This window comes from Canis aureus, chromosome 15 (assembly GCF_053574225.1).
Source record: "Canis aureus isolate CA01 chromosome 15, VMU_Caureus_v.1.0, whole genome shotgun sequence".
NCBI classification, from domain to species: domain Eukaryota; kingdom Metazoa; phylum Chordata; class Mammalia; order Carnivora; family Canidae; genus Canis; species Canis aureus.
Genome location: NC_135625.1, coordinates 46437008 through 46448666, shown reverse-complemented (window position 1 = coordinate 46448666; position 11659 = coordinate 46437008). Strand labels below are relative to the sequence as shown.

Here is an 11659-nt window from a genome sequence, read left to right as displayed (position 1 = left end):
CACCTTCCCACGGCTGTAGTTCAGCTCCTCAGGTGTCCACGCTCCTCCTGACATGATTTCCTTCCCCCACCTGCCCCCCGCCCCTACAGAGCTTGCAGTAACAACCAGACAAGTCCATCAAAAGCTTGAACAGGACCTTTACGTAACTAGAATCCGGGAGGTTGTGCTGGAATTCAATAACCCATGGCCAGCTCTTCCGAAAGACGTTCTTCTTTATTTTTTTTAAGTCATTAAAGTCCCAGGGAAGCCAATATTCCACAACTGAGCTACGTGAGGACACTACCTTCTCTAATTCTTCCTTTTCCTTCTGTCTTCATTCGTCATCTGCAGTTTACTTCAATTTTGACAGCCTAGCGAATCTCTTTTCATGTTTCTCCTTTTTCCTCTCTCCCATATAGGAGTGATATTTAAACTGCTTAACTCAGACAGATTTAATTGGAGGTCAACTTATAAAGCAGATGACACTTTTCAAAAATCAATTGCTGTGGTTGAGCTCTGAAGGTCCCCGGGGATTCCTACTATGGATGCTTTTCCTGAATAGGAAAAGCAAAACTTCCCCAGCAATTATAGAAATCCGATACCAAACCAGGCCGTGCGGCTATAGATGGCAGACATGACTGCCTGCCACGAGGAGGAGGCAGACATATGGGCAGAGGTGGAGCGGACACAGCTGAAAAAGATAACACAGATGTGAAGGTTAAGGGTAGATCAGGGGTGATACAGGTGTAGACACAGAGGGAGGTGCACATGTGGATGTGGGTACTGATACCAACACACGTGATTAGGAGACACATGTGTTTGGATGAGGGCCTAAGTATAGATACAGAAATGCAGATGCTGATTGAGATCCGTGATGTAGATGGACACAGATGTAGACCCAGGTAGACCATGCGGACCCGGTGTAGACACACATGTCTATACCCGATATAGGTATAGACATGCAGATGCTGACAGAGATACAGTTCAGTACAGACACAGATATATGATGTGGATGTGGATGTAGATGTGGATGTGGATGTGGATGTGGTGTAGTGCAGATATACCCTGGAGATGTAGGTGTAGACACAGATGTAGAGGCAAGTATTGGTGGTGACCCCCTTGCTGACCCATCAGATATGAGCATGGCCCATGGAGTCCCAGCATCACCAGAACCCTTTGAGGCCCTCTTGCATCTTAAGCCCCCAAGCAGAGCTGCAGAACCCACAGAGGACAACTCCAGAGTGGACAGTGTCCAGGTCCCAGGCTTGGTCAGAGTGGGCTGGGCAGTTCCAGTCGTTCCTTTTCCTCTGTGCAGCCTCCCACCCCCCCATTTCACCTTTTGCCATAACAGAGAGTGTCAGATGTGGGAAAGGGGGGTCCACAGTCTGGGACCATTAAAGAGCCCCTTCCTGGTGTGGTGTCACCTCTTCAGGCATCTCCTGACTGGCGAGACATGGCTAAGCCAAATCAGGAACCCATTTGGTCCAAGAGGCCCTGGACTTGTCTTTAACACCCATCGTATTTGCATTTTCATGGCATTTCTCACTGTGCTTCCCACCATGGTCAGAGGTCAGACTGGTTTGAAATTCCCTCCAGTTCTAGGATCCCAGCCCATAACAGACATCGAAATCCAACACGTCATCTGAACCTCGACAATGGGGCGAAAGCAGGCCTGTGAGTCAGGGGCACCAGAGAGCAGACAGCTGAGGCAGGGGGGTGAAACGTATCTGGATCCGGTGTCAAATGCCAACCAATGAACAAAGCTGTGATGTGGATGTGACACCGGAGCTAAACACGGGCTCTGCACCTGACGCTACTGAGGCATTGTGGTAGGTTAAAGGAGGCTCCTTATATTTCAGAGCTATTTCCCGAGATGCTTCCAAGAAAGTGGGGTTTGTTTGAAAGTGGCATGAGGGGTGGGAGCAAATGGGGTCAGATGGGACAAGGATGGGCCTGGGTTGTTGTCTTCCTGCGCTGTTGGAAGTCCTGCATCGGAAAGAGTGAGACATATGGCCATCTGCTGCCTCATGAAAAATATGAACCTGAAAGGCCAGGGGAGCCATTGGATGACGTGCTTGGAGACAAGCCAGGCCCTAGGGACATGGTGGGTGGCTCCAGGATGGCTGCCTAGGCACCTGCAGCCAGCCTGTCAGAGGACTTCATCACGATATCTGTGCTTCCATCAGGGTATGTGGTGGAAAGAAAACCCCAGGGAACATGTGGAACCAATGGGTCTCCTCATAACTGGCAGGTGCCTGGGGCCCCTCCATGAGGGCCACCCTCTTCACCACCCTCGCCGGACTTGGCACTCAGCCTGCAACCTTCTCCCCAGACTGAAGCTCCTTTATCTCCAGGCCAGCTGCATTCTCTGTTCCCTGCCACAAGGCTGCCACCCTCGGCCATGACCTGCTTGAAGCCAGGAGGCTCTCTGTGTCAACCACTCTTCCCAGAGGCCCTCGGGGCGCCACCTGATAGGTGAGGGAGCTGCCCAGGGGCCACTGCCCTGCACCTCCCCCCAACTCCCCCCTGCCACACCAGCAGCCGGGCCATCCCCACCACTGGGGCTGAAGGGCAACTGCGGACCAAAGCTGGACCACGCAGCAGGCCCTCTGGTGCATCCGTGCAGGGCTTCTCGTGGTCCCCACACGAGCTGCTGCCACCCTGAGGACAGTAGTCACTGTCTCCCACATCAGCCTGGCAGCCACCTAGTCCCCACCCCCAACCCCACAGGCACTCGCTTCCCCAAAGCCAGTCTTCTGCACGCAAATGTCCATCCACACGAATCCACCCCCAATACCAGGAGAGCCACACGCTCCTGAGCATCTCATCAGGCATAAAAAGTGGTTTCTCCTTTGCCAGGACCCAAATGGGTCCCTTGGCTTCAAGTTCGCCTTCCGTGTGCCATCTCTTCTGAATTCAGAGCACCTATAAAATCAGCCTTGGAGGATGGGGCGGCCGTTTGGACCTGCAGCCAGTCTGAAGGGTCCCCCGGGGGGTAGAGGGCAGGATCGTGCACAGCAGGAGAAGCGACGCTCTGTCAGAAGGCGGAAGAGACAGCAGCGCAGAGCCAAGCCACTGCCCGGTCCAAGGGAAGCTGCTGCCCGGTCTGAGCCCCCACGGGGAGGACAGGGTCAGCATGCAGATCACGGGTACGAGGACCACCAGGTGTATGGAGGTCCTTTTTTTTAAAGAACGGCATCAAATTCTTGTCAATTAACAGCTGATTCATTAAGCTGAAGCTGAGATCTGGGAAATCTTGTCCCAGAGAATCCCACATCACCGACTGATATAACAGAGCGGAAACCTCAATCTGTCTCCACTGAAGGGAGGGAGCAAACAGAATTATTGATGTGAGGCCATGTTATCAGCACCATATATCTTCCATCCAATTGAGGGTGCAAAAGTAAAGGGAAATGAGCCGCGATAATGATTTCTCTCTGACCCAGGCTTGTAGCAGGTAAGCATCCAAGTCCCCAGGTTCTGGCCCAGGAGGACGCGACAGGAAAATAAACTCTGAATGCAAAGACAAACCTGCCCTACCGGTGGCCTCATTCCCTCCAGGAAGCCAGGGAGCAAGAGGAAAGGCAGATGCGGTGGTCCCTCCACTTGAGAAGCGCTGGCACCTCCCACAACTCGGTCGTTATCCCTCTGAGAGTCGCCTTGAGGTCCAGGGCTTGGACTGCTCTAAGGGCACCATCTGCTGTTGTCCATGGCAACATACGGTTGCCACTTGGAAGAGTCTGACAGACTATGAGACCCCCTCTCCTGGCCCTGATGTGGGGCGTCTGCCGCCCTCATGAGGCCGCAGAGACCCCGGGCCCCAGATGTTGGAGCGGCAGCTGCGTCTCCCTGCAAGCAACCTCCCTGCACAGCGGATGAGCCCTTGGGAGTCTGGAACATGGGGACCGGTGTCCTGGGGCAAGAAGACTCCCAGGGAGGCTGTGCACACACACGTACAGTAGTTCCCAAAGGAGGAAAAAGTCCACAAAGGGCTTTTGACAGTTTAGAATAAGTAACTGTTGTTAGGATAGTTGGATTCATGAGGAGCCGAGGGGTGTTCTGCTGTGCCCCCCACAGGACATGCCCGAGCTCCCATCATGCTTCCCTGGAAGGTACACGCACCCACCCCTGAGATTTCCCACCCTGGGATGGGGGTGTGACCACGGAGATGGGTGCACAGGACTCCCCACCCAGGCAGAGAGCTCAGAGACTAGGGGGTGTGTACTCGGGAAAACGGAGTCGGTATTTGGTGCAAGCTTGAGGTGTCAGCTCTGAGGACTTCTGTCAACACACAAGTAAAAACACACCCAGAGCTCAGAAGTCTTGAGTTTTATGCTGGCTTTGATATGTGGTCTGTGGATTGAGCTGAAAATAAGATACTTCCCGCCCAGGAGCAGAACTCAGTTCTGGCTAATGATGAAACCTACCATCTGCACTGTGACCAGTGCTGCACATCAGTGGAGGGACTGGTCAGGAGGTGTGAGCACAGAACAAGGGTGTGCAGAACCAACATGAGAAACGAGGGACTGTGAGTGGGAGTCCTACGCTCTGCATAGTCACTGACATGGGCAACTCAAAGCTGCTGAGGAGGACATGGCTGGACCACAGACACTGTCACGCAACTGTAGGATCTTACATAGCTATGTCTGTGCACATGCACACACTTGCACACCTGCACACACATGTGTGCATGCACACACACCTGCACACACAAACGGCACCCACCACACATGTGCACACATCACACACATGCCTGCACATGCACATGTGCACAACCGTGCACACATACACATGCACACGTGTGTGCAAGCACAGCACACACATGCACAGCACACAGTGCACTCATGCACAGCACCCAACACATGTGTGCTCACACACGAGCATGCACACACATCACACACATACCTGCACATGCACATGCACACACACATGCATGCACATGCACACACACACACACGTTCGCATGTGTACAGCCAGATATGTTTTCGTTTTGAAACAGTGTTTTCTGTTACTTGAAGAAAACACAGTTTTGTCTTTACCGAGTGTCAGAAGCCGGAGTCATTAGGGAGAGGACCTGAAAAACGGGGCTGAGCATGCGCCACCTGCTGGGTATACAGGGTGGGGACGGGCCCTCAAAACAAGCAGCTCAGAACCAAGAGGAGGAGGAGAACCCCATTACCACGAGCAGATCCTCCCAAGAGTGAGTCCCAGCGCCTGGGCAGCTCTCATGTGACACAGATAAAACTGGCTGGGGTTCCAAGAGGCATGGAGGCAGCACGCGGGCATCAATCCCAGGCCCAGCCACCGCCAGGGGCAGCCGCGTCCACGGGCTCCACAGTCCAGGCTGCGGGTACAAGGCTGGGAGTGGCTTTGTTTTGTGGAGAATCCCCTCAAGCTGGGCTCATAGGTCGCACTCTAGTGATGGACGGGCTGGATCCCGGCTGCCCCTGCCCCTATGACACCCGGAATGCATCCCGTGTCTCCAGATGAAGAGCCCCCCGCCCCCCTGCCGTCATGGGTGCCAGGAAAGAACCAGAGTCTCCACTTACTCATTCCCAGTCACGATGTAGCCTAGCTCCTCCTGGGAGGGCCTGACCTCCAGCCGTAGGCCTTCACCAGGCCGTCCCTGGGCATCGAGGGGGGCATCATCCTGTGGGGGCCCCAGAATCCAGGGCTGGAACTCGCTGGAGCTGCCCCATCTGGACTCTGCAGGATGTGGGCTCTCCAGCCGCTCCTTGGAGTAGGTCTGACTCCTCACGTCCTCCACCCCTGCGCCCTCCTCCTCCCATGTCGGGACTGTCTGTGGGGTCTCTGACTTCTTTGTCTCTGAGAGGAGGGGGGTGGCCAGAAAGAGTTGGGATCCAGGATCCAGCAGCTGGTCTCCGAGTTCAAGGCTCAAACGATGGACCTGCAGAAAGGAGGCTCAGTGAGGTGACATTCAGGAGTTGGTGGGTAGCCTGGGAGGGGGGCAGCGGGGTGGCAGGGGCGGGGTGGCACCCTCATGGCCACATTCAGAATCACATCTGGATGGGACATGTTCAGCTGAGGGGAGGACAAGGGCCTCGCATGTCTGCATTACTCTGCAGTGCATCTGCCAGTGGGTCTCTGCATCTCTGTCTGTCTGTGTCTGTCTCTGTCCCTATCTCTCTGTCTCTGTCCCTCCATCTCTGTCTCTGCTCCTCTGTCTCTCCATCTGTATCCATCTCCATCTCTGTGTCTCTATCTCTGTCTCTGTCTCTCCATCTCTGTCTCTCCATCTCTCTGTCCCATCTCTATATCTCTGTCTCAGTCTCTGTATCTGTCTCTCTGTTCCATCTCGGTCTCTGTCTTGCACACATACACATACACTTTCATAAAGAATCTCATTGTATAAAATCAGTGCAGGTGTTTGGCATCTATGTTTTCAAAGCCAGCCCACGTGGGGGCACCCGGGGGCCTACAGAGCCCAGGGGCTTGGGCGCCTGGCTCTTGCTTTTGGCTCAGGTCATGACCTCAGGGTCCTGGGATCCAGCCACACATTGGACTCCACTCAGCTCTGTGGGGCTTCTGCGAGTGATTACCTTCCCTTCTGCCCCTTCCCCTGCTCGTACACACTCTCTCTCCCCCCCCTTTCTGTCTCTCCCTCTCTCCCCCCTCTCTCCCTCTCTTTCCCTCTCTCTCTCCCTCTCTCCCCCTTTCTCCCTCCCTCTCTCCCTGTCTGTCCCTCTCTCTTTCCCCCTCACTCAATCCTCTCTCTCTCCCTCCCTCTTCCTCTCCTTCTCTCTCCCCCTCCCTATCTACCTCCCCCCTCTCTCCCTCCCCCTCCTTCCCTCTCCTCCTCTGTCCCTCCCTCTCTCCCTATCTCCCTCTCTCTCCCCCTCCCTCCCTCTCTGTCTTCTCTTCCTTTCTCTCTCTCCCCCTCTTGTCCCCTCTCCCTCTCTCTTTCCCTCTCTCCCCCTTTCTCCCTCCCTGTCTGTCCCTCTCTCTCTTTCCCTCGCTCAATCCTCTCTCTCTCTCTCTCTCTCTCTCTCGTTCTCTCCCTCCCTCTCCCTCTCCTTCTCTCTCCCCCTCCCTATCTATACCTCCCCCTTCTCTCTCCCTCCACCCTCTCTCTTTCCCTCCTTCTCCCCCTCTGTCCCTCCCTCTCTCTCCCTCTCCCTCTCTCCCTATCTATCCCCCCTCCCTCCCCCTCCCTTTCTCTCCCTCCCCCTCTCTCTCTCCCTCTCCCCCTCTGTCCCTGTCTCCCTCTCTCTCTCTTTCCCCTCTCCCCCTCCTTCTCTCTCCGCCTCCCTCTCTCTCTTTAATAAATAAATAAAATCCGTAAACAAACACACAGAACACACCACCCAAAAGCAAAGTACCAAGGCCCTGAGGATCTGGAGCTGCCGTCCTCACCCGGAGACACAGGATCACATCCCCCCGGTGCCATGGCTGCACAGACACCCCAGCCGTTGGCCCTCAAGTCCTCCCAATGCCCTGTGCTAGGAGCTGGCTTGCCTGTCCCCCAAGGGCACGGTCACGGCGACACGTGCATCCTTACGGCCCCTGGGGGACCTGAGTCCCTCCCCAGAGCAGCTCCCTGCCTCACCTCCACTTCCTGCACAAGGGGACCGTTGTCCCGCATGCTTGGAGCAGACGGTGCGCCAGGCTCTGTGCTCAGTGCACGTTCCCTCCCCACCTCAGCCACAGGCTCATCCTGGACTCATGTCTAGTCCTCAACCTCGGGGCTTACAGGGCCTCCTCATCCGCCCCACATCACCGAGGCTGAGGCTGGCGGATCCGATGGTGAGCAGAGTTCTCACCGGGGTGCTACCTGGGCACAGCGCCCATGAGCCGAGCCTCCGGCACTGCGTCCCGGGAAGCAGGCAGTCATAGGGCCGCTACTGCACAGGACAGAGACTTCCGGAGGCTAGCGAGAGTGAGGCGTCATGCTTGTTCGGCAGGTGCCTCCTTCCCATTGTGAGACCACACCTCTGAAGTGAGGCTACACGGAGAGACGAGAGGATGATCCCCGGACCCTCACCAATCACAGGTTTTTAGGAAACAAGGAAGCACTAGAAAGGGAAATAAATTATTCCCTGCTCACTGGAAATGGGACCTCATTCTTCCTTTTGTGTCTTGAAATATTTAAAGAAAATAGTATTTTGATAAAAACATTTGCTCCAGTTTGGATCCTGAATGGTGCCAGTTAGCAGGGAGGAACAGAGCCCCGTCCTCAGGCTCTGGAAGGAAAGACAGTGGTGTTTTCACGCAAACTGTGCTCCATGAGATGAGGAAACAACAGATGTTAATGAACAAACAAGAGCTCAGAAAATACGATGCTCAGATGCCCTTTCCAAAAAATTGCTTAAAAATGTACCGCAAGTAACAGAAAAATGAATCAAAATCTAACCCGTTCAGGATGTGAAGGTAGGGGCCTCAGAACCCCAGGATGTTCGCGGAATCAGTGTCGGCCGCAGCCCTGGCTCCTGCTGCTCGGCCAGCGTGGCCCACGTCTCCCCCTAACTGCCATGTCCCCTCCTCACCGAGACACAGCACCCCACTTCCGGGAGATGCTAAAGAGGACCACAGAGCTCTTATTTGCTATGTACTCAAGGCACTAAACCAAAAACCCCTAAGATGACCTGGAAAGAGAAGTGCTCACCAGGACATGTTTCCCACACTACGAGAGAGGGGTTCGTGGAACCACATCACACCACTGTCATTACTCCGCATCCTTACCAAGGAGCGAAGGTTCCCAAGCGGGAAGCGCCCATAGAGCCCTGTGAGGGTGTCCCCCATGATGGAGCACAGTTCTGTATGGCCTTCCTGACCAGTAGGAGACATCCCCTATCTGGACCATCCCACCCACACGTTATGAAGAACACCTGAGTGCAGCCAGCGCATCTAAGGAACTGCATTTTTATTTACTTAATTTTAATGAATTTAAATTTAAATAGACACATGGGGCTGGTGGCTACCACATGAGACACCGTGGGTCTACATGACCTAGGGCCTGTGAAGGTCTGACCTAAATGAACTTCGGGTGTCAGGGCTCATGGGATGATCTCAAAGATGTAAGTGGGGATGCAATGGTCTCAGCCCATGTCCCCAAGGAGGAAAATTCTAAGGAATATTATTTTTTTCATTTGTATTAACCCTATTTTCCATATTTCTACAACAGGTAAATATTACTACACAATCTGAAAGTAGACATGAGTAGATCGAAATGCACACAGCTTTTTATGCTCTTTTTATGCTTTTTCCCTAATTTAGAAATGTCCGAGTTTTTCCAAGGTTTTCTGAAAAAAACCCAACCAACTAACACACGTTTGAATCATGCACATGTCCCCAAAGTGTGAACAGAAAGGTCACCAGGACAGCTCTAGGTCTAGGGTGAGCCCAACATGCAGACACGTGCCAGCATACCTCTTTGTAACGTGCATCTTCCCCGTCGGGCACTCGGTCACCTGTGAAAGACACAAGCATGTATCAGAACCCATGTGGAGAACACCACCGTCGGTGGAGCAGCACACCGCAGGACCCAACGGTCCGGGACAGAAGGGTGGGCAGAGCAATGCCAGCCAGGTTGCCACCAGGAAGGAGCACTTTCCTGTTGACAGCACAACCAGCACTCCATCAATGTCATGGATGGCGAGGGCCTCACCAGCTACAACACGTGGATTCACTGTGAGCAGCATACAGCTGTGCGCCACCCTCAGCGGTGGGTCTCCGCTGGTCCCCACGGCGCCCGCAGCCACCACGACTTCCAGAAGAGCAGACCAAGGCATCTACACCAGACCCCGCAGGTTAGGACATCTTCAGAGCCCATTACTTTGCCATGACGGTTGTTTCTCTAAATATTCCATCAGCGGTGCCGTCGGTGCAGAACTTGTGTAGGTGAAGCCCTAGAGCCCAGGCACCGGTGAGATCCCCCTACCAGCACAGAGGCACCCGCCTCCGTGTTTGTTGAGTGACTAGCACTACCAGGTCCTGCTGGAGCTCTGGCTCCTCTTCCATGCCCCGCCTCCAGCCCCAGGCCAGCCTGTCGCCAGGGGGAGGGATGGAGGACACAGCCATGCGCCATTCCACTTGTGCTTTGGCACACATGTTTGTGCACCTACTGCGTGCCAGGCATTGAACAGATGCTTTCATTTGGTTCCTGTGACTCCAAGAAGCAGTGAGGCAGAGACAAGGCCGTGCTCAGCCCTGCTCTGCCCTCAGCTCCAGGGATCCCATAGCTGTACAAGCGCTTGCGGGCATGGGGGACTGGGGTGGAGGGGCAGTCTCTGCTCTGCTCTGTCCCTGGAGCAGCCTCAGAGGCTAAGCCTCAAGCACACATTTGAATGAAGCCTTTTCACGTATTATTCAAATATTCGACTCTACCCACTCGCACAATCCAAACAGAAACACTTTCTATCACTCCCGTGTGTCCCTGACTCTGAGCCTCAGCACCAAAAGTGATTTGTCTTCCAACATAACTGCTTCACAGGCTGCACCTGTTATGACAGCTTTTGGAGGAGGACGTTCAAACAGGTAAACCCCGTTGCTACAGATCCATGTCCTGGCGGCAGAGGGAATGCTTCATGGCCTGGTGAGCCAGGCCCTGCACAATACAGCGTCATGGCACACCCCCCAACCCCACCGACCACCATAACCCAGGCTGAGAGGCTCACCTGGCGGACTGTCTCCACCCTGCATGGCTTCTTCTGGCTTTCCTGGGACTCCTTTCTCAGCACCATGAAGCTCTAGGTCAGTACCCACACCTTGCATGGCGGTAGCAATCATGTGGGCCATGTTGCCAAGGTCCGGGGGGCTCACACCCTCTGCATGCACTGGCGGCTTTCCCAGGTCCTTCAGGAGACTCTGGATCAGTGCTTCTGGGGACACAGAAAGGTGAGCACAGATGACACCAGCAAGGAACAGTCAGCACTGGAACCAGGAGGCAAGGAGATAAATGAGTGATGCAAACAGGGGTGTTGGGGGCACTAGCCAGGTCAGCAGGGACACAGGGCTCGACCGGCAAGTGGCGGAGGTTCTATGCATGATGAGCACAGATGTGCAATTTAAACACTTGCTGGAGGGGCCCAGCCACAGACGGGCCTCAGAGGGCGATGGTTAGTGAATGTAGAGAAGAGACTGATTATCTAAGAACAGGTGGAAAGGGAGTACTTGGGGGGCTCCGCAGTGAAGTGTCTGCCCTTGGCTCCGGTCATGACCTGGGGCCCTGGGATCCAGTCCCTGCTCAGCGGGAAGCCTGCTTCTCCCTCTGCCCCTCACCCTGCTTGTTCTCTCTCTCTCTCTCTCATTCTCAAATAAATAAATAAAATCTTTATTAAAAGAATAAAAGAATTGAGGAAGACGGAGCAGAACATCAGCAGCCTGCAGAACCATATCAGGCATGATAGACAAATGGAGCAAGAAGGAAATGGGACAGAGAATGTGGCCAGAGAACTGAAGGGGAACAACCAACCCTGGCAACTCCCGAAACTGGTGAAGACCATGAACTTCAGAAGCTGCGGCTTGAATGCAGTTCAGAAAGAAGAGAGGGAAGGAGAAGCACAGGATGACTGTCAGAACAGCAGGTGGAGGAGACCCCCAGTGGCAGCCAGGGCCCAGGACGCCAGGGAGGTGGGCGAGGAGGGTGCAGGGAGGGCGCGGGAAGGACACTGGGAGGGCGGGAGGGAGGGCGCAGGGCAGGGCAGGGCAGGGGCAGGGTGCA

The 11659-nt window shown here is 54.6% G+C and overlaps 1 protein-coding gene across 4 annotated transcripts in view; it reads right to left on the bottom strand.

Moving 5' to 3' along the window:
* Positions 1 to 11659, bottom strand: part of PTPRN2 (protein tyrosine phosphatase receptor type N2) — a 723767-nt gene that overhangs the window by 404310 nt on the left and 307798 nt on the right. For 3 of the 4 annotated variants that reach the window (XM_077849498.1, XM_077849500.1, XM_077849501.1), the window contains 3 exons: positions 10614 to 10817; positions 9367 to 9407; positions 5529 to 5887 (listed from right to left, as the gene is read on the bottom strand). In XM_077849498.1, coding sequence (XP_077705624.1) covers positions 5529 to 5887; positions 9367 to 9407; positions 10614 to 10817 — 604 coding nt within the window. The remainder of the gene's footprint in view (positions 1 to 5528; positions 5888 to 9366; positions 9408 to 10613; positions 10818 to 11659) is intronic. The other variant, XM_077849499.1, reaches the window with a different exon arrangement.